Here is a 21,926-nt window from a genome sequence, read left to right as displayed (position 1 = left end):
CCCCCGCACACTCAGATCAGAGGAGGGGAGAAAGGAGTCCTCACACATGCACGTGCACACTCTCGCACTTCCACAATCACGGACCCTCACTCACAACTACTGGTGAACAGGGGCTCTGACGTGAGGTCCTGGGAGCTTTGTGAAGTGTTCTGCACCAGGGCTTCAGGGAGAGGAGATTCAACACTGCCTCGGACAGATGGAACCTTCTGCTGGGCCACACACAGTGCTTCATGTTGCGTATGTCGAGCTCCCCGTACACCGCTCCTCTTCTTCAAGGCGCTGGGCTGTAGATTCCTCTTCCGTAAAGAGAGCTCCACGTCCTTTCTTCACTCAAGGACCTTTTAGAAAGCGCTTCTGGAAGGTTCGGGACTCAAGTCCTACACAAAGCTCTTTAGTCACCAGGTAGCTGGAAGGATCTTCCTTAGTTACCAGGTAGCTGGAATGATGCTCCTTAGCTACCAGGCATCAGGGATTATTCTCCATAGTTACCAGGCAGCTGGAATGATGCTCCTTAGTTACCAGGCAGCTGGGATGATGCTCCCTAGTTACCAGGAAGCTGGGATGGTGCTCCTTAGTTATCAGGTACCTGGGATGATGCGCCTTAGTTACCAGGGACCCAGGATGATGCCCCGTGGTTACCAGGCAGCAGGGATGATTCTCCATAGTTACCAAGCAGCTAGGATGATGCTCCTTAGTTACCAGGTAGCTGGGATGATTCTCCATAGTTACCAGATAGCTGGGATGATGCTCACTAGTTACCAGGCAGCCGGGATGATGCTCCTTAGTTACCAGGCAGCAGGGATGATTCTCCCTAGTTACCAGGCAGCAGGGATGATTCTCCTTAGTTACCAGGCAGCAGGGATGATTCTCCTTAGTTACCACCTAGCTGGGATGGTACTCCTTAGTTAACAGGTAGCCGGGATGATGCTCCTTAGTTACCAGGCAGCAGGGATGATTCTCCCTAGTTACCAGGCAGCAGGGATGATTCTCCTTAGTTACCACCTAGCTGGGATAGTGCTCCTTAGTTATCAGGCAGCAGGGATGATTCTCCTTAGTTACCAGGCAGCAGGGATGATTCTCCTTAGTTACCAGGCAGCAGGGATGATTCTCCATAGTTACCAGGTAGCTGGGATGATTCTCCTTAGTTACCAGGCAGCAGGGATGATTCTCCATAGTTACCAGGTAGCTGGGATGATTCTCCATAGTGACCAGGTAGCTGGGATGATTCTCCTTAGTTACCAGGCAGCAGGGATGATTCTCCATAGTTACCAGGTAGCTGGGATGATTCTCCATAGTGACCAGGTAGCTGGGATGATGCTCCTTATTTACCAGGCAGCAGGGATGATTCTCCTTAGTTACCAGGCAGCAGGGAGGATTCTCCCTAGTTACCAGGCAGCAGGGATGATTCTCCTTAGTTACCACCTAGCTGGGATGGTGCTCCTTAGTTATTAGGCAGCAGGGATGATTCTCCTTAGTTACCACCTTGCTGAGATGGTGCTACTTAGTTATCAGGTAGCTGAGATGATGCACCTTAGTTACCAGTGACCCAGGATGATGCCCCTTGGTTACCAGGTAGCCGGGATGATTTTCGTTATATACCAGGCAGCAGGGATGATTCTCCATAGTTACCAGGTAGCTGGGATGATTCTCCTTAGTTACCACCTAGCTGGGATGGTGCTCCTTAGTTACCAGGCAGCAGGGATGATTCTCCCTAGTTACCAGGCAGCAGGGATGATTCTCCTTAGTTACCAGGCAGCAGGGATGATTCTCCATAGTTACCAGGTAGCTGGGATGATTTTCCTTATTTACCAGGCAGCAGGGAGGATTCTCCTTAGTGACCACCTAGCAAGGATGGTGCTCCTTAGTTACCAGATAGCCGGGATGATGCTCCTTAGTTACCAGGCAGCAGGAATGATTCTCCCTGGTTACCAGGCAGCAGGGATGATTCTCCTTAGTTACCAGGCAGCAGGGATGATTCTCCTTAGTTACCACGTAGCAGGGATGATTCTCCCTAGTTACCAGGCAGCAGGGATGATTCTCCTTAGTTACCAGGCAGCAGGGATGATTCTCCTTAGTTACCACCTAGCAAGGATGGTGCTCCTTAGTTACCAGGTAGCCGGGATGATGCTCCTTAGTTACCAGGCAGCAGGAATGATTCTCCTTAGTTACCAGGCAGCAGGGATTATTCTCCTTAGTTACCAGGCAGCAGGGATGATTCTCCATAGTTACCAGATATCTGGGATGATGCTCACTAGTTACCCGTTAGCCGGGATGATGCTCCTTAGTTACCAGGCAGCAGGGATGATTCTCCCTAGTTACCAGGCAGCAGGGATGATTCTCCTTAGTTACCAGGCAGCAGGGATGATTCTCCTTAGTTACCACCTAGCTGGGATGGTGCTCCTTAGTTATCAGTGACCCAGGATGATGCCCCTTGGTTACCAGGTAGCCGGGATGATTTTCGTTAGTTACCAGGCACCTGGGATGATTCTCTATAGTTACCAAGCAGCTGGGATGATGCTCCTTAGTTACCAGGTAGCTGCGATGATTCTCCTTAGTTATCACGTAGCAGGGATAACTCTCCCTAGTTACCAGGCAGCAGGGATGATTCACCTTAGTTACCAGGTAGCAGGGATGATTCTCCTTATTTACCAAGCAGCAGAGATGATTCTCCTTATTTACCATCTAGCTGGGATGGTGCTCCTTGGTTACCAGGCAGCAGGGATGATTCTCCCTAGTTACCAGGCAGCAGGGATGATTCTCCATAGTTACCAGATAGCTGGGATGATTCTCCATAGTTACCAGGTAGCTGGGATGATGCTCCTTATTTACCAGGCACCTGGGATGATGTTCCTTAGTTACCAGGCACCTGGGATGATGCTCCTTAGTTACCAGGCAGCTGGGATGATGCTCCTTAGTTACCAGGCAGCAGGGATGATTCTCCCTAGTTACCACGCAGCAGGGATGATTCTCCTTAGTTACCAGGCAGCAGGGATGATTCTCCATAGTTACCAGGTAGCTGGGATGATTTTCCTTATTTACCAGGCAGCAGGGAGGATTCTCCTTAGTGACCACCTAGCAAGGATGGTGCTCCTTAGTTACCAGATAGCCGGGATGATGCTCCTTAGTTACCAGGCAGCAGGAATGATTCTCCCTGGTTACCAGGCAGCAGGGATGATTCTCCTTAGTTACCAGGCAGCAGGGATGATTCTCCTTAGTTACCACGTAGCAGGGATGATTCTCCCTAGTTACCAGGCAGCAGGGATGATTCTCCTTAGTTACCAGGCAGCAGGGATGATTCTCCTTAGTTACCACCTAGCAAGGATGGTGCTCCTTAGTTACCAGGTAGCCGGGATGATGCTCCTTAGTTACCAGGCAGCAGGAATGATTCTCCTTAGTTACCAGGCAGCAGGGATGATTCTCCTTAGTTACCAGGCAGCAGGGATGATTCTCCATAGTTACCAGATATCTGGGATGATGCTCACTAGTTACCCGTTAGCCGGGATGATGCTCCTTAGTTACCAGGCAGCAGGGATGATTCTCCCTAGTTACCAGGCAGCAGGGATGATTCTCCTTAGTTACCAGGCAGCAGGGATGATTCTCCTTAGTTACCACCTAGCTGGGATGGTGCTCCTTAGTTATCAGTGACCCAGGATGATGCCCCTTGGTTACCAGGTAGCCGGGATGATTTTCGTTAGTTACCAGGCACCTGGGATGATTCTCTATAGTTACCAAGCAGCTGGGATGATGCTCCTTAGTTACCAGGTAGCTGCGATGATTCTCCTTAGTTATCACGTAGCAGGGATAACTCTCCCTAGTTACCAGGCAGCAGGGATGATTCACCTTAGTTACCAGGTAGCAGGGATGATTCTCCTTATTTACCAAGCAGCAGAGATGATTCTCCTTATTTACCATCTAGCTGGGATGGTGCTCCTTGGTTACCAGGCAGAAGGGATGATTCTCCCTAGTTACCAGGCAGCAGGGATGATTCTCCATAGTTACCAGATAGCTGGGATGATTCTCCATAGTTACCAGGTAGCTGGGATGATGCTCCTTATTTACCAGGCACCTGGGATGATGTTCCTTAGTTACCAGGCACCTGGGATGATGCTCCTTAGTTACCAGGCAGCTGGGATGATGCTCCTTAGTTACCAGGTAGCTGGGATGATGCTCCTTAGTTACCAGGCAGCTGTGATGATGCTCCTTAGTTACCAGGTAGCTGGGATGATGCTCCTTAGTTACCAGGCAGCATGGATGATTCTCCCTAGTTTCCAGGCAGCAGGGATGATGCTCCTTAGTTACCAGGCAGCTGGGATGAAGCTCCTTAGTAACCAGGTAGCTCGGATGATGCTCCTTAGTTACCAGGGACCCAGGATGATGCCCCATGGTTACCAGGTAGCCGGGATGATTTTCTTCTGTTACCAGGCAGCAGGGATGATTTGCCATAGTTACCAGGCAGCTGGGATGATGCTCCTTAGTTACCAGGTAGCCGGGAGGATGCACCTTAGTTACCAGGTAGCCGGGAGGATGCACCTTAGTTACCAGGTAGCCGGGAGGATGCACCTTGGTTACCAGGCAGCCGGGATGATTCTCCTTAGTTACCAGGCAGCAGGGATGATTCTCCATAGTTACCAGGCAGCTGGGATGATGCTCCTTAGTTACCAGGCAGCTGGGATGATGCTCCTTAGTTACCAGGCAGCTGGGATGATGCTCCTTAATTACCAGGCAGCTGGGCTGTTGCTCCTTGGTTACCAGGGACCCAGAATGATGCACCTTGGTTACGAGGCAGTTGGGATGATGCTCCTTAATTACCAGGTAGCCGGGATGATTTTCCTTAGTTACTAGGCAGCCCGGATGGTCCTCCTTAGTTACCAGGTAGCTGGGATGATGACCCTTGGTTACCAGGGAGCCGGGATGATGCTCCTTAGTTACCAGGCAGCAGGGATGATTTTCCTTAGTTACCAGGCAGCTGGGGTGATTCTCATTAGTTACCAGGTATCTGGGATGATGCTCCGTAGTTACCAGGCAGCTGGGATGATTCTCCTTAGTTACCAGGTAGCTGGGATGATGCTCCTTAGTTACCAGGTAGCTGGGATGATGCTCCTTAATTACCAGGTAGCCGGGAGGATGCACCTTGGTTACCAGGCAGCCGGGATGATTCTCCTTAGTTACCAGGCAGCAGGGATGATTCTCCATAGTTACCAGGTAGCTGGGATGATGCTCCGTAGTTACCAGGCAGCAGGGATGATTCTCCATAGTTACCAGGTAGCTGGGATGATGCTCCTTAGTTACCAGGCAGCTGGAGTGATTCTCATTAGTTACCAGGTAGCTGGGATGATGCTCCTTAGTTACCACCTAGCTGGGATGGTGCTCCTTAGTTATCAGGAAGCAGGGATCATTCTCCTTAGTTACCAGGCAGCCGGGATGATTCTCCTTAGTTACCAGGCAGCAGGGATGATTCTCCATAGTTACCAGATAGCTGGGATGATTCTCCATAGTTACCAGGTAGCTGGGATGATGCTCCTTATTTACCAGGCACCTGGGATGATGCTCCTTAGTTACCAGGCACCTGGGATGATGCTCCTTAGTTACCAGGCAGCTGGGATGATGCTCCTTAGTTACCAGGCAGCTGGGATGATGCTCCTTAGTTACCAGGCAGCTGTGATGATGCTCCTTAGTTCCCAGGTAGCTGGGATGATGCTCCTTAGTTACCAGGCAGCAGGGATGATTCTCCCTAGTTTCCAGGCAGCAGGGAAGATGCTCCTTAGTTACCAGGCAGCTGGGATGAAGCTCCTTAGTAACCAGGTAGCTCGGATGATGCTCCTTAGTTACCAGGGACCCAGGATGATGCCCCATGGTTACCAGGTAGCCGGGATGATTTTCTTTCATTACCAGGCAGCAGGGATGATTCGCCACAGTTACCAGGCAGCTGGGATGATGCTCCTTAGTTACCAGGTAGCCGGGAGGATGCACCTTAGTTACCAGGTAGCCGGGAGGATGCACCTTGGTTACCAGGCAGCCGGGATGATTCTCCTTAGTTACCAGGTAGCAGGGATGATGCTCCTTAGTTACCAGGTAGCTGGGATGATGCTCCTTAGTTACCAGGCAGCTGGGATGATGCTCCTTAGTTACCAGGCAGCTGGGATGATGCACCTTGGTTACCAGGCAGCTGGGCTGTTGCTCCTTGGTTACCAGGGACCCAGAATGATGCACCTTGGTTACGAGGCAGCTGGGATGATGCTCCTTAATTACCAGGTAGCCGGGATGATTTTCCTTAGTTACTAGGCAGCCCGGATGGTCCTCCTTAGTTACCAGGTAGCTGGGATGATGACCCTTGGTTACCAGGGAGCCGGGATGATGCTCCTTAGTTACCAGGCAGCAGGGATGATTTTCCTTAGTTACCAGGCAGCTGGGGTGATTCTCATTAGTTACCAGGTATCTGGGATGATGCTCCGTAGTTACCAGGCAGCTGGGATGATTCTCCTTAGTTACCAGGCAGCTGGGATGATGCTCCTTAGTTACCAGGTAGCTGGGATGATGCTCCTTAGTTACCAGGTAGCCGGGAGGATGCACCTTGGTTACCAGGTAGCTGGGATGATGCTCCGTAGTTACCAGGCAGCTGGGATGATTCTCATTAGTTACCAGGTAGCTGGGATGATGCTCCGTAGTTACCAGGCAGCCGGGATGATTATCATTAGTTACCAGGCAGCAGGGATGATTCTCCATAGTTACCAGGTAGCTGGGATGATGCTCCGTAGTTACCAGGCAGCAGGGATGATTCTCCATAGTTACCAGGCAGCAGGGATGATGCTCCGTAGTTACCAGGTAGCTGGGATGATGCTCCTTAGTTACCAGGCAGCAGGGATGATTCTCCATAGTTACCAGGTAGCTGGGATGATGCTCCGTAGTTACCAGGCAGCAGGGATGATTCTCCATAGTTACCAGGCAGCCGGGATGATTCTCCTTAGTTACCAGGCAGCTGGGATGATTCTCATTAGTTACCAGGTAGCTGGGATGATGCTCCGTAGTTACCAGGCAGCAGGGATGATTCTCCATAGTTACCAGGCAGCCGGGATGATGCTCCGTAGTTACCAGGCAGCAGGGATGATTCTCCATAGTTACCAGGTAGCTGGGATGATGCTCCGTAGTTACCAGGCAGCTGGGATGATTCTCATTAGTTACCAGGTAGCTGGGATGATTCTCCTGAGTTACCAGGCAGCTGGGATGATGGCCTATGGTTACCAGTTAAATGGGGTAATGCTCCTTAGTTACCAGGCAGCCGGGATGGTCCTCCTTAGTTACCAGGTAGCTGGGATGATGACCCTCGGTTACCACGGAGCCAGAATGATGACACCTCTAGCCGGGCTCTGCTGTTGGGGTGCAGGACAGCAAACCCCTGCTTTCAGGAGGCACCTCCTCCTACTCCAGGAAGTCTGCAGTTCATCTTGCGGGATCCTTCCTCGGGGTTCATCCCTATCCTGCAAAGGATCCCGGCCGTCAAACATCCAGAGCTGGCACAGAATGTCTGCTCCCCCACCCTGATGTGTGGAGCTGGCACTGGCCAATGAGGCTCCTTAGTGCCCAGAGCAGAGAAACTGACCAGTTTTTAGTCTCGATGATTCCAGCCTCTTTCCTGATGTTTTAAACTGTGTGACCTTCAGCAGCCCCTCCGAAGTGATCTGGGGTAGCTTGTGACTTGTTTTTACTTAGCCCCGCCCTGGTGGAGCCACACGCGGGGGTAGAAGGGGTGGAAGTGGAGGCCGCTTGACAGGGTCAAGTGGATAAGCCACGGGGGGCGCTCTAGTGCCCTGGTACTGGGAGGTCCCTGACGTGAGGGCCGTGGGTAATGAGGGGCACAGGGCACCCAGGTGAGACAACTGCCCGGTACTTCAGCTACCCCCCCCCCCTCACACACACACACACATACATACACCAGGCCGCAGTGTGGTAAATATCTCAGAGGAAGGTTCAGGAATCTTTGAACAAAGGGACCTGGGCAGCCTCGCCCAACCTCGTCCTTTACTTTTTCTTTATTTATTTCTCCCTGTCCATTTATCTATTCATCCATCCATCCATCCACCCACCCCCCCCCCATCCATCCATCCATCCATCCATCTATCCATCCATCTACCTCCCACCCATACGGTGGAGTGAAGAACCCGCATCAGTGAGACTAACAGACCACTGAAAGGAAGGGCCAGGAGACCACAGGCAAACCTTTGTTACCACTGCCAGCCCCTCTCTGTTCAGCAAGAGACATTAACTGAAACGTCATCAGTGTGCCATTTGCTTCAAGGTAGTGTCACAGTGTCACAATGATTGCGCACCTACCCTGTGCACTTCTCCGGTGCACACACTCACTGTGGATGACACGTCCTGTTGACGCTCTCACGCCCTGTGAGATGGGGTCCCGACACTCGCCTCGCGCTCAATGTTACCTCATGACTAGCGCCTCGCTCTGTGCAAGGCGCTCTGGGGTGCTTTGCGAGTCGATGGCAACATGTGTACAATGCGCCTTTCTGTCCCTGCAGTAGTCGGAGACCGGCGAAAAGGGGTGCGTGGGGTCTGGGAGACCAGCGGAGAGGGGTGCGTGGGTGGGGGCGGAGTCAAGAGGAAAGGGGTGTGGGGGAGAGGGGGCTGTCACAGAGACCATTCCGGCAAAGATCAATCACACGGACAATAACGCACCATCCCAGGGGTGCCATCCCCTCACCCCCCCCCCCTCACACACACACACCCCTCACCTGTTGATATGGAGGGAACCTCATTCCGTAACATGAAAGGTTCCCCGGACAGAGCACCCGTGGGCGGCGCCGGCGCCGCGCCCTCTGCCAGTCACCTCTCTACCTCCCCGGCCTTGGCCCAGGTCCAGCTCACCGCAGCGTGAAATGAACTGCACGGATCCATCGTCGGCGGGCGCCTGTGCCAAGGCACCGCGGAATAATGACATTACAGCTCCCTCCGAGCAGCACTTCTGCAGGCCGACCTCCTGCCACCGTGTGTGATGCTGGCATCGCTGTACAGAATCCTGCGGTGCCCACCGGTGCAGTGCACAGTGTACACTGCACCGGTGGGCACCGCAGGACACTGCCACATCCGCACCGGTGGCACCGCCCTCCCACCAAGAAACCATGCCCCCTCCGCGCCAGTGGGCATCGCCCTCATACTGAGGGACCCTGCCCCATCCGCGCCGGTGGCACTGCTCTCATAATGAGGAACCCTGCCCCTTCCCCACCGGGGGGCACCGCTCTCCCACCGAGGGACCCTGCGCATTCCGCACCGGTGGCACCGCTCTCACACCGACGAACCCTGCCCCCTGCACCGGTGGCACTGCTCTCACACCGAGGGACACTGCCCCATCTGCACCGATGGCGCCACCCTCCCACCGAGGGGCCCTGCCCCCTGCACTGGTGGCAACGCTCTCCTGAGGGACCCTGCCCCATCTGTGCCGGTGGGCACCGCTCTCATACTGAGGGACCCTACCCCTGCCGCACCGGTGGGCACTGCTCTCATACTGAGGGAACCTGTCCCCTGCACCGGTGGCACCGCTCTCACACCGACGAACCCTGCCCCCTGCACCGGTGGCACCGCTCTCACACCGACGAACCCTGCCCCCTGCACCGGTGGCACCGCTCTCACACCGACGAACCCTGCCCCAATGGCACCGCTCTCACACCGAGGGACCTGGCCTCCTCTGCACCGGTGGGCACCGCTCTGACACTGAGGGACCCCTGCCCCCTGCACCCATGGCACCGCTCTCCCAGCGAGGGACCCTGCCACCTCTGCACCGGTGGGCACCGCTCTTACACTGAGGGACCCTGCCCCATCTGCACCTGTGGGCACCGCTCTTCCTCCGAGGGACCGTACCCCCTCCACACCGGTGGGCACCCCCCCCCGCTGCACCAGTCAGCACAGCCCTTCCACCATAGGACCCTGCCCCCTCTCTGTCACCCTCTGGCCCACTCTGTACCAGTAACACAGCTCTCCCACCGAGGGACCCTGCCGCTCCGCACTGGTGGGCACCGCCCCTGCTGCACCATTGGGCACCGCTCTCCCACCAAGGGCCCCTGCCCCCTCTCTACCCCCCCCGGTCTCCGCTGTACCAGTGGGCACCGCTCTTCCACTGAGTGACCCTGCCCCCTTTGTACCAGTGGGCACCATTCACCCATCGAGTGAGTCTACCCCATCTCTACCAGTGGGCAACTCCCTGCTGCACCGGTGGGCACCGCTGTCCCACCAAGGGACCCTGCCCTGCTGCACCGGTGGGAACCACTTTCCTACCGAGGAACCCTCCCCTTGTGTACAGGTGGGCACCGCACTCCCACTGAGGAACCCCATGACCTGTCCAAGTCCGTAGACCTGAAGCACCCTAGTCAGGGCCAGCGCTAGGGATGGACAGTGTGGGCAGCTGCCCAGTGCCCCCCACTCAGCATGCCAGCATGGGGCCCCGCACAATTGCAACACCCCACCGGTCCTCATGTACCCCTGCCAATCTAATTGAAAAAAGGTGCCTCGGTACATTTGTGCCCATGGGAGGGGGCTCTCTCAGGGATGGTATGGAAAGGCCCAGGGGAGGGGACACTTCCTCTTGTCCAAGTTACAAGGAAACACACTTTGCAGGTTTGTCCTGCAATGTGGCCTCCTGTCTGGCCGCCCATTCGGAGACACCGCAGGACGCCCATTGTCAGCACTTTAGTGTTCCCACAGGTTTAACTCTCAGCCCCCAAGCAATTCTCACACCTTTAGCCCGATATGAGCTGTAAAAGAGGTGCTTGTAGGTGGATGAGAGGAGGAGCTGCGGCCCAGGAAGAGTCTGCACAAAGAAGCTTCCGGAGTCCTGAATGTGTCATTTATGTGAATTGGAGGGGCCTCGCACCTTCCCTTTCGCCAGGAGCCCCGAAAATCCTAGAACCAGCCCTGACCCCAGTAGAGTTTGCATCTTTAAGAGATTCTCCCCGCTTCAGGAGCATCGATCTCTGGGAAACCAATCCTCAACTCACCGCCTGGGAATCACGCAGGGAACAGGCTCTGTCATGAATCTCAGGGGCCTCAATGATGTGCAACTGGCGTCGGGCAGCACCGCAACGCTTCTTGCTGAGCTGGCCAACCCCAATGTGGAAGGGCAGCAATGCACCATGTTTATGAAATACGGTGCATTCCTGTCATTTCCTTGCTCTGGCGCAGAATTTGCTGCCTAGTGCCAACGTAGGCACCCTTGCATCATTGTGCACGGGTGCCTGCGTTGCATGCTGGACTGTTGTTGTGCAGGAAGGGGCACTTTCCTGCACAAAAACAATCCCAAGAGGCGTTTTCCTCTTTCGATGCGTGCTGCAGATTGACTAGTTCACAAAACCCTGTGTTAACCTATGTGTCACCCCAGCTTGAGGTATCCCCAAAAGGAGTCTATGGTCTTCCAATGTAAGGTCTTTATGTCTGGAGCCAGCACCCCACCCTATGTCAGAGCATCTACTAAAGAAAGCAACACTGTTCATCCCAGAAAACACATGGCCCCATAAAGACAAGAAACCTTTCATGGCTGAAGGAAAGCAGGCTGCATGTTTATTTTTGCATCGTGCTTAAAGTGACAGCGCGATGCAAAAATAAACAGTGGCTTAATGGCGAGCGCTTTTTTTTGCGTGCGTTTTTTCCTTGTTTAAAGTTATATTTCTTTGCAGTGTTATATAGCACCAACTCGACCCGAAGGGATCAGAGCGCTTTATATGATCACCAGTTACATTACAGATGGACACATTCCTTTTTCAGGCATAGGGAATGCAAACTCGACCCGAAGGGATCAGAGCGCTTTACATAACCAGCAGTACAGACGACCGCTGCTCAGTGGACTGTTTACTTTCTGCACGGGCTTCATGAAAGGCTTGCAGCTGGATATTGTGCTGAAGTTATGCAGCACAATATCCTTGGTGCAACAACATCAAGTGTTGCATGGCTAAACACTTACAAGGTCCCAAAGGCGAGACCTGTTGGCTATGCCAATGCTTGTTATTCAAAGCCTTGAGGAAGTCACAGGATGTGATGAAACACGTGTCGGCTGTTTCTGTATCTGATCACTTGAAATTGATGTATTTCATCCTGAAGAAATTGTATTACCATCTGTGCCTACACAGGGATCACATTTGGGAGTGGATCTGATTTGATGTAATCATTGTTACTGTGATGCTTTGTTACATGTTTGAAAAAATATAATAAATTGATGAGAATTCTTTTGCAAAGATACTTTATTGTAATCCATCTCTGAGCTCTTACTTGTGATCGAATAGAATTTGTCTATATTGATGTAATTGAATAGAAATTGTCCATATTGATGCTAAACTTATAAAGGCTACATATATGTAATTTCAAAAAAAAATGTAAGTGTGTCGGGACTCATTCAGTGATACGTACACAATAACCCAGCCGCGGTGCGTCCATTGGGGCGTAGGGGCGTAGCCCCACCAGCCAGCCCTGCTTGGACCCGCGGCTGCCCACTTCTCTAATCTCTTCTTCCCTTTAACCTCTTCGAGCCAGAAACGCCCGGGTGAGGGAAGTAAGGAAGACTTGGCAGCCCGCCCCCGCCCCCTCAGCACCTGGGGACTGAACAGAACAACTGACAATTATGTCAGTCAACGTGACGTCACCCGTGGGCGGTCCGGCGTCATGTTGACTGACATGCAGTCAGACCGTCACCAGGGGCATGGAGCAGCACAATGCACAAGTGCGCATGAGTGGGGACGGAGGACGAATTTTCGCACCGTGCCCAGTCATGCGCACTTGTGTTTGCAGTTCTGGCGCATGCCCATTAGGAGAGCGAGGGTTGAGCAAAGGCTCAAACCTCGGTCTCCTAATGGGCAGGCGGGCGGAGTGTAAAACGTGCCCCAGCCAATCCTGGCGCTGCCAGCAGCGCCAGGATTGGCTGAGAGGGTTTTGCACGCCCACTTGCAAGCAGTCAGTGATGTGTGCGTAGTGCGTGGCTGTTCCCGAGTGTAGGCGCCATTGTGCCAACGGACCCGAGGCAGCGGACCGACCTGCTCAGGTAGGATTTTTTAATTTTATTTCAAAACTACCCCCCCCCCCCCACCTCCGCGATACACCCCCCCCCCCCCCACGAGCTGCAATTGCTTTCCATAGATCCATTTTCATGTAGGACACTGTTCCGAATCCTTGTTGTGAATGTTGAACACCCCAGCTTCCCATCCTCTCTCAGGTCGCACCTCTTGAGATTTACAGTAGGCGACTCCGAAGCTTTCCATGAACAGTCAGACATTCCATGTTTAGGAAGGAAAGATACTTTGCTGTTTGGTGCATATGAGAGGCTACGTCGTTGAGGGAAAGGGCGGGCAAACTAGACAGCTGATGCTCTGCACATGTGTGCGTTTGAAACATCCTGCTCAAAGTACCCAGAAATGGCTGTTTTGGGGAAGATCAATACCATTAAAGCCAACATCAGATATAGCTATAACTATGGGAGGTAACCTTGGCCTGTGGTCGTCACATTAATTGTAAAAATGCATCGAATGATTGTAAAGTGGAGGGAAAAGCGACGTGGTAAGTACACACTCTCTCTCTGTCTCTCTCACCCCTCCTCTCTCACTGACCTACATACATTTCTGTGCAAATGTTAAATTGATGGGACAGAGAAGTGGAGACTGAGGTGATTGCTATGGCACAGTTATCCCTAAAGGTGTCTGGGGTACACGCTTCCCTCAGATGAACAAAAGCTTTAGATTAAAAGATGCTTCAGCTTTTGAGATGCTCAGTGGCTGCCCAAACACATCTCCCTCTTCCTTTCTGGATGGGATTCACCTGTTGCAGGCGGCTGGTGATTCTGGATGGCGTGGATAGCAGACAGCAGCTTCATGCTTGCTGTTCGTTTGTGAGAGGCTGTCCCAGTTAGGCCCATTTGACCTTCATTCTGCCTTGATATCACGGTCTGCTGTTAGCAATGCTTAATTTGTAAAAGTATAGGTACAGGGGTGCAAGATTTTGCTCAGAAGTCCACTGGCGGTGATTTCTAATGTCTAGGCCTAACCATAGTGTGCTCTGGAGGCAGGGCTGTCTGAAGCAGATGCAGGCTTGAATACACGCCTATGAAAAGGCCTGCGCCAACCTTGGGGTGGCAGTGCTCACTTTGCCTGTGCATGGTCTTTGCTATGCATAGTGGAACTGTGATTTTTTTTATTTTATCTTTTTTCTGGATTTTTCTGGATGTCCCCTTTCGCTGCTACTATTTGCTCTGGCTATTGAACCCATGGCGGTGTGGGCCATGGGGGATCTCATGCAATGGGGAATACGGGTGGGGACTGGTGCTTACCCCGATCGCTATACTCGAATGATGCGCTGTTTTATGTTGCATCTCCCCATGTAGCGATCTCCAAACTCCTCCGGCTCTTGGCTAGCTATTCAGGGTTACACCTCAATAGGAATAACTCCTTAATCTTCCCGTTGGCAGGACTGGCAGCACAAAATAATGAAGTCCTGCCGAGGCTTGGCTTCCGGTGGGAGACCGGTCACTTCCGTTACCTAGGCATACAGGTGGCCTATGGGGATGCACAAGTGTTACGCTTAAACATAAATAGGGTACTTGATTCCCTGAAGCGCTCTGTGGCCTTTTGGAACACTCTGTCGCTATCCCTCATGGGCAGGATTTCTGTGGCCAAAATAGTGGTGATTCCTCGGTGTCTCTACATGCTGCAACACTCGTTGTGTAATAAACTATTGACAGTCTTCAGACAACTGAATTAAGTGTTGGTATCTCTATACTGGGCAGGCAAGCACAGTAGGGTGGCATTGCAGGTTCTGTCAAGGGGATATGAAGATGGGCACCCAGACTAGACCTATATTATTATGCGGCACAGCTGCAACATGCAGCTCGGTGGCTGGATGACGGGTATAGTTGGGAGAAACATCTACTCAGTGGACGACTGCAGCCAGACCACTTACCGGAAATCCTGATGCAGGTGGCAGGTGTGCCCACAGACTTACCATACACTGTTAAACAGACAGCATATCTCTGGCAAAAGTTTGTAGAGCGAACCTCCAACATGCACCATTTCACCGGGAACTAAGCATTTGGATCATAGCCCCAATAGAAAAAATGGTTGAAAATATGAAATCTCAGGCTTGGAGAGCACGCGGCTGTCAGGTGTTGGCAGATCTGTATTCCAACGTCACCTTTGTCACATTTGAATGGGCATGCAAGGAGTTTGGTTTGGGGCAGGGGCAATATCTTCAGTACGCCGGCCTTACAGAACTGGTCAGAACAAAAAGGCCAACGTATCCAAACACACTAGAAACAACTGAAATACCGGCTGTATTGCTTACATGTGAAGGTGTCATTATATATCACTCACGACATACTCTATAGCATCACTGATTATATCTCTGCAACATTTACAACGATATCATTGAAGACAAAACTGTGCATGGCAGGGTTACCTTGGTTAATGAGTTATAGTTGCTAAAGAAAACTATAGCCGGTGAGTTTCAGTGTTTTTTTTAAAGTTTATAATGTTACGTTTTAACTGAAATTTTCACCTAACTATAATGTCACTTTAAACTTTGTTTTTTTCAGTGAATATTTTTATATATAGAATTGAAACTCAAAGGCGGACAAATGTGATTGACAGTTTTGCAGTATAATGTCTTGTCTATACAGGTTGCAGCTTTATATTTCCACTTCGAAAAAAATAATATGGATAAATAGTGATAAAATTACAAATAGTGCGGATAAATGAAGTCTTACTTGGAAAAAATAAAAAAAGCATACAACTAAGCGCTGTAATTAAGAGAGGAGATTGTTGATGCGCGTGATACGAATAGGAGTTATACGCCTGGGTATCAGTTGGAAGAAGATTCTTTGTATGAGTTCTGAAAATTGTATCAGCAAATGCTGTATGGTATGTTTGTAGAAATTCAATGAGTTTGTTATGAATCTGAGCTCTAAGTCACTGAAGCATAAATCTAGGGATTTAGGGATCAGAGGTAGGCTAATTCATGTACAGGGTTTGAGTGAATTGTCTCATGATTCTAGTAATAATTATTCACGGTCATCAGGACAAGGCTCTCTGCAGAGCAGAGTTGGCTCTTTCAGTGGTCCCCTGAAAGTCTGGTGCCCTGGGCAGCTACCTATGTTATGCCATCTATTAATGTAATAACTGCACTTTCACAATTGCTTTATTAACCTTCCGGCTTTCCCAAATTTGCTTTAAAATGCATGATTTTTCTTCTTTTTTTTCAAAATTTTCTTGGGGGGGGTAATCCCCCCAAACCCCTCTTTTGGGGTTCGGGCTCGCTCGCTGCGCTCGCTCGCTACGGTGCTGTATGCTAATTCGTTTGCGCCCCACCACTTTCAAATCTCACCCACCGCCCCTGCAATAACCTGTATGCAGCAACCGCTCCGTCAACACCCAATCATTCAAAATCATATCTCTCCCAAATGGCATTCATAGGCAGAGCTCCTTATAGCACCTAGACTCGCCATGGCCATAGCAGCAAGCGCTACAAGTGTGTTTCTATGTATACGCTCACTTAGTCTTTGCTGGCACATAAATACATCCCAGTGAAAGGAGCAACTGTTGTGACTTCACGAACAGTTGGACCCCTGCCCCTGGGAATCCCCATGACATCAGCAGCCCCCATTAAACCCCCCCCCCCCCCCGGCGCCTTCCATCCATCCATCAGCGCCCGAGTCCATATTTAAAATGGAGATTCTGTTCCGTGGGAGGCGGCCCCCACCCCGGGGCCCGAGGCCGCCTCGGCCACCTCTCCCGTGTAGTTTTAGAATAAATCCTATTACGGCCCGCTCATCCGTGACAGTCAGTGTACATCAATCTGGCGGGAGCGGCCCAGGGCACGCGCTCTTTACTTACATATTTCTTTGTGTGTCTTGTGCAAAGTGTAATGATGAAAGGCGGGCACCAGACGAGGCCCAACGAGGGAGAGACAAGTGGCGGAGCGTGGCGTGGCGTCGATACCGCCACCTGGGAGGGGGGGCGGGCCTAGGAGGGAGGGGTGTTCACATACCATCCACAGAGGGGAGAGGCGTTCACATACCCCTCTACAGAGGGCAGGGGCGCTTACATACCCCTCCATAAAGGGGAGGAATGTTCACAAACCCCTCCGCAGAGGGGTGGTGGTCACATACCCTCCACAGAGGGGAGGGGTGCTCACATCCCCTCCATAGAGGGGAGGGGTGTTAAGATACCTCTCCACAGCAGTATTCACAAACCCCTCCACAGAGGGCAGAGGTGTTCACATACCCCTCACATAGGGCAGAGGTGTTCACATACCCACTCACACAGGGCAGAAATGCTCACATACCCTTCACAGAGGGCAGAGGTGTTCACATATCCCTCGCAGAGGTGTTCACATACCCCTCACATAGGGCAGAGGTGTTCACATACCCCTCACAGAGGGCAGAAGTGCTCAATATCCCTCGCAGAGGTGTTCACATAACCCTCACATAGGGCAGAGGTGTTCACATACCCCTCACACAGGGCAGAAGTGCTCACATACCCTTCACAGAGGGCAGAGGTGTTCACACACCCCTCTGTGGAGGGGTTTGTGAATACCTCTGTGGAGGGTTTTGTGAATACCAAAATTCGTAAAGTTAGGATTTTGTCTCAGTTTAGTAGTAGTAAAGTTCGGACTCCTAACTTTACTACTACTAAATGCCTTCTGTGAATACCAAAAGTAGTAAGTTTAGGATTTTATCTCAGATTAGTTCTGTGAATCGGCCCCAGTGACTCAATCAGATGGACCTCCCCAGAATACAGTCATGAGCCTCCATCTTGAGGTGGGACTCCTTCCACGCCCTGGAACCCTTTTGTGGCAACAAATCAATCAACCTCCAGGTGCACCCCAACTTCTCGAGAACCGGAGGAGCAGTGACAGAAACTCAAGCCACCTACCCCGAGGAGGCCCCACTTCTCCCGGATCAGGTCCACCCTCCGCAGGACATCTCCCGTCAGCGGAGGGCCGCTGCGACTCAGCGCCGCCACCTTCCCCAGCAGTTCGCGGATCTTCGGCTCGCGGATGGTCATCTCGACGCTGTACCTCTGGAAGAAGGCGAGAAACAGACGGGGTGTGAGATTTACATCGGGGGGAAGGAGGTCCGTTGGATCCTTAAACAGAAAGAGAACTTTACAATATACATTTGCGCCCACTTACACCTTGTGGTATTTGCACATCTGTATAGCATGTGCACCTAGGACAGCTGTGGCACGAAGAACCACACGCAACAATTATGGTGAAGTGACCCAAAAACCGCCTGGAGGCTGTGTGCAGTCAGACCAGGGCAGCACCTCTGCACCTTCTGTCAGATGGCACCGCATCAAGGGAGGGACAGGAAACTGCAAAGGGGGGCACTTACGAACCCCGCTCAAGTCTAAACACACATTAATTACCATTTTAAACAAAGCCTGGCTGTGGACTGATGCGACCGCAGCAGACAGCACGAGTGCACACCGAGGACAAATAACTGGTCAGGAATCCGGATCCTGCGTAAGAAAAACAACTGCAGGGACAGGATTCCTCCCGGTTCACTCAACCCCAGCCCCGTGTATACCTACACCTCACTGCCGGACTCTACACTTTGGAACAAGCCCAGGAGGCGCCCTTTACATGCACGATCTCTCGCTCTCCGAACCCTCAGGGTCTTGTAGCAGGGTTGGGCCCCTGCCCAGACTCCAGCTACTTCCGGTCACGTGACACACCTAGAAAGATGGGCTTGTACATCAGAGGAAGGGCCGGCCACACAGCCTGTTCACCTGCGTACACAAACCTCACACCAGAGCGGGCACACCGCAGCTCTCCAGTGGTACGGTTAGGCTGTGGAGGGCCGCAGTCAGGAGGCCATCGCAGCTGGCACCACCCATAACCCCTGCCAGCGCTGCCAGTGACAGTACCGACACCACTACCAACCATCACACACTACAAGTGCGACACTTCAGACTATTCCAGGCCCCCCCCAAAATCTACAAGAATGGCCTCGGCGGCAGGCACTAGTCATTTTAATATATACTGAATTAATAAACAACTGTTGCTGTTCTCATCTGTAACTTTGACAAACACCACCACCATGTGGCAGACTGCCATAAGTGGCAGTGGTGACAATCAAATGTCGGTGCCGAGCCCCGAGAACCACTGGCTCAAATTAAGCACCGTAGCAGAGGGGCACATGGGTCTGCTGAGGGCCACGCCGGGGTCATGTGAACTACTTCCACTGCAAGGAGCGCGCTGGAGGAAAACGCTGGGACTGTGGAGAGATACGTTGGAGATATGGAGGGAGCGACATGCCAGACCAATGGAGAGACACTAGAGCTGTATAGGAAGATAAAGACGCTGGAGCTGTGGAGGGAAAGGCTGGGACTGTGGAGACATACGTTGGAGCTGTGGAGAGATGTTCATGCCAGTGAATGTTCTTATAAAATGAATTGGTTCCACAGGAAAGAAAAACAGAAAGTCCATCTACAAAGTCCAGAAATTCACGTTTGTCAAAGAATCCGTTATCCTTCCAGGTTGCCTAAAGTACATTGGATGTTTGACCCTCATCTCTACAACAGTCGTACAACCAAGCGAGCTGCTTTTGAAAGCACTACCAGGTTACAAGGACTTTTGAGCAGCATTTGTGCGACCCCTGAACACTCACAAGTTCCTTGTACAAACTTTCAGGGAAATATTTTGGTCCAAAGCGCGACCCACCTTGTGAGTTGGTGAAATGACCATGGATGAAAAATACAGCGCCATATTTCCCCTCTTCTCAAGCGCCTGATTTACTAACATTTATATAGCTTCAGGTTTACTCGTTTCTGCAGTGTCAGATTTACCCCTCTTTCTATAGCCAGGTTCACAATTTTCGGCAGTGCCAGGTTTACTGCTGTTTTCGCAGTGACCGGTTCACCACTGCTTTCACAGTGCCAGGTTCACCACTGTTTTTGCAGTGCCAGGTTCACCACTGTTTTCGCAGTGCAAGGTTCACCACTGTTTGCACAGTTTCAGGTTCACCACGGTTTTCACAGTGCCAGGTTCACCACTGTTTGCACAGTGTCAGGTTCACCATTGTTTTCGCAGTGTCAGGTTCACCACTGTTTTCGCAGTGTCAGGTTCACCACTGTTTTCGCAGTGCCAGGTTCACCACTGTTTTCGCAGTGCCAGGTTCACCATTGTTTTCGCAGTGCCAGGTTCACCATTGTTTTCGCAGTGCCAGGTTCACCACTGTTTGCACAGTTTCAGGTTCACCACTGTTTTCGCAGTGCCAGGTTCACCACTGTTTTCGCAGTGCCAGGTTCACCACTGTTTACGCAGTGCCAGGTTCACCATTGTTTTCGCAGTGTCAGGTTCACCACTGTTTTCGCAGTGCCAGGTTCACCACTGTTTGTGCAGTGCCAGGTTCACCATTGTTTTCACAGTGCCAGGTTCACCACTGTCGCACAGTGTCAGGTTAACCATTGTTTTCGCAGTGTCAGGTTCACCACTGTTTTCGCAGTGCTAGGTTCACCACTGTTTTCGCAGTGCCAGGTTCACCACTGTTTACGCAGTGCCAGGTTCACCATTGTTTTCGCAGTGTCAGGTTCACCACTGTTTTCGCAGTGTCAGGTTCACCACTGTTTTCGCAGTGTCAGGTTCACCACTGTTTCTGTGGCCTGTCTGTCCTGTATTCTGTTTAGCTTGTGGTTGAAGTCTTTACTCAGGGTATGTGGTGTGAAAGCTGGTTGCACAGGGACCGTGACCAAAGACGAGCTCTAGTCTGACAGTGGGCAGCCTTGACTTTCACCCCAGCTCCCATGCGAGGGCCTTGACTGCACAGCCACAGCCACCATACTTACTCATGCCTGCTACCCCTCCTGGGGTATCAGCCATCAGCCAGGAGTCTCCAGCCATCTCTGTCCTGGGGTTTTCTTTCAATGTGACTCCAGGTGTAACCCATCTCCTTGCAGTCCGCCTCGAGGCCTCGGCTCCAGGTGTTTCTCTGCTCTCCTCTGTTCCTTTTCCCTGGGGGGTTCCAGGTGAGGGCTTGCCTGGTGGGGTTTGATGCGGGCTTGCAGAGGGCGTGACCTATCCAGGCCTAGTGTCTTGTCATGATTTCTTCATGAGCAGGGAGTTGGAAGGCCTGCTGCCATAGGCCATTGTTGCTGATGGTGTTTAGCCAGCGGATTTGGAGGAATGTCCTCAGACAGGTGTTGATGAAGGTCTGGACTTTGGTGGTGAGGTCACTGTTGCCCTTCAAATACGCGTTCCATCCAGAAGGACTGGTTTTAGGCTGGTGTTAAAAAGCCTGCTCGTGGTTTGCATCGTTGGGTCCTTGGAGCTCCAGATCTTTAGCTGAATGAAGGCGGCCCTTGCTTTGCTGATTCTTGCGTTGACGTCGGCGTCTGTGCCGTCTGCTCGTCTATGACACTGCCCAGGCAGGTGAAGGCTTCAACCTCTTCCAGCCTGTAGGTGTGCCTGCCGTTGTTCTGGCCAAGTTATCCTTCAGGATCTTGGTTTTTTGCCTCTGAATGTTGAGACCAAGTTGTGCTGATGTGGCTGCAACATTGTTGGACTCTTCTTGCATCTTCACATGGGTGTGAGAGAGGAGGGCAAGGTCGTCTGCAAAGCCCAGGCCATCAAACAGCGTGCATTGGATGCCATTTCATCACCGTGCGGTGGATGTATTCGTGATCCAGTCTATAGTCAGCAGGAAGAAAAAAAAGTGCGAGCAAACCACCCTGGAGGACTCCGGTCCTCGCTTGGTCGGCGTCCGTGAGTTGTCCTCCCTGGACTATCTTGTATAGAACCCAAAACTAAGTTCTCTTAAAACTAAGTTAGCCACAGTTACCACTGGAGAGTTAAGACATCTGCGAAGCCCAGCTTGCCCTCTCAGGGACCTCACCCAGCTTCTCCTGTTAGACCCAAATATCCCCTACTCACTTAGCCTGTCAATAAAGCCCCTG

General features: G+C 51.9%; 1 protein-coding gene across 3 annotated transcripts in view; it reads right to left on the bottom strand.

Moving 5' to 3' along the window:
- AKAP6 (A-kinase anchoring protein 6) overlaps positions 1-21,926 on the bottom strand; it is a 799,841-nt gene that overhangs the window by 69,993 nt on the left and 707,922 nt on the right. For all 3 annotated transcript variants that reach the window (XM_085627414.1, XM_085627413.1, XM_085627415.1), the window contains one exon: positions 17,904-18,050. In XM_085627414.1, coding sequence (XP_085483540.1) covers positions 17,904-18,050 — 147 coding nt within the window. The remainder of the gene's footprint in view (positions 1-17,903; positions 18,051-21,926) is intronic.

Source organism: Triturus cristatus, chromosome 9, assembly GCF_964204655.1.
Source record: "Triturus cristatus chromosome 9, aTriCri1.1, whole genome shotgun sequence".
NCBI lineage: Eukaryota > Metazoa > Chordata > Amphibia > Caudata > Salamandridae > Triturus > Triturus cristatus.
The sequence above is the reverse complement of the archived record's forward strand: the minus strand, read 5'-3'. Positions and strand labels throughout refer to the sequence as shown.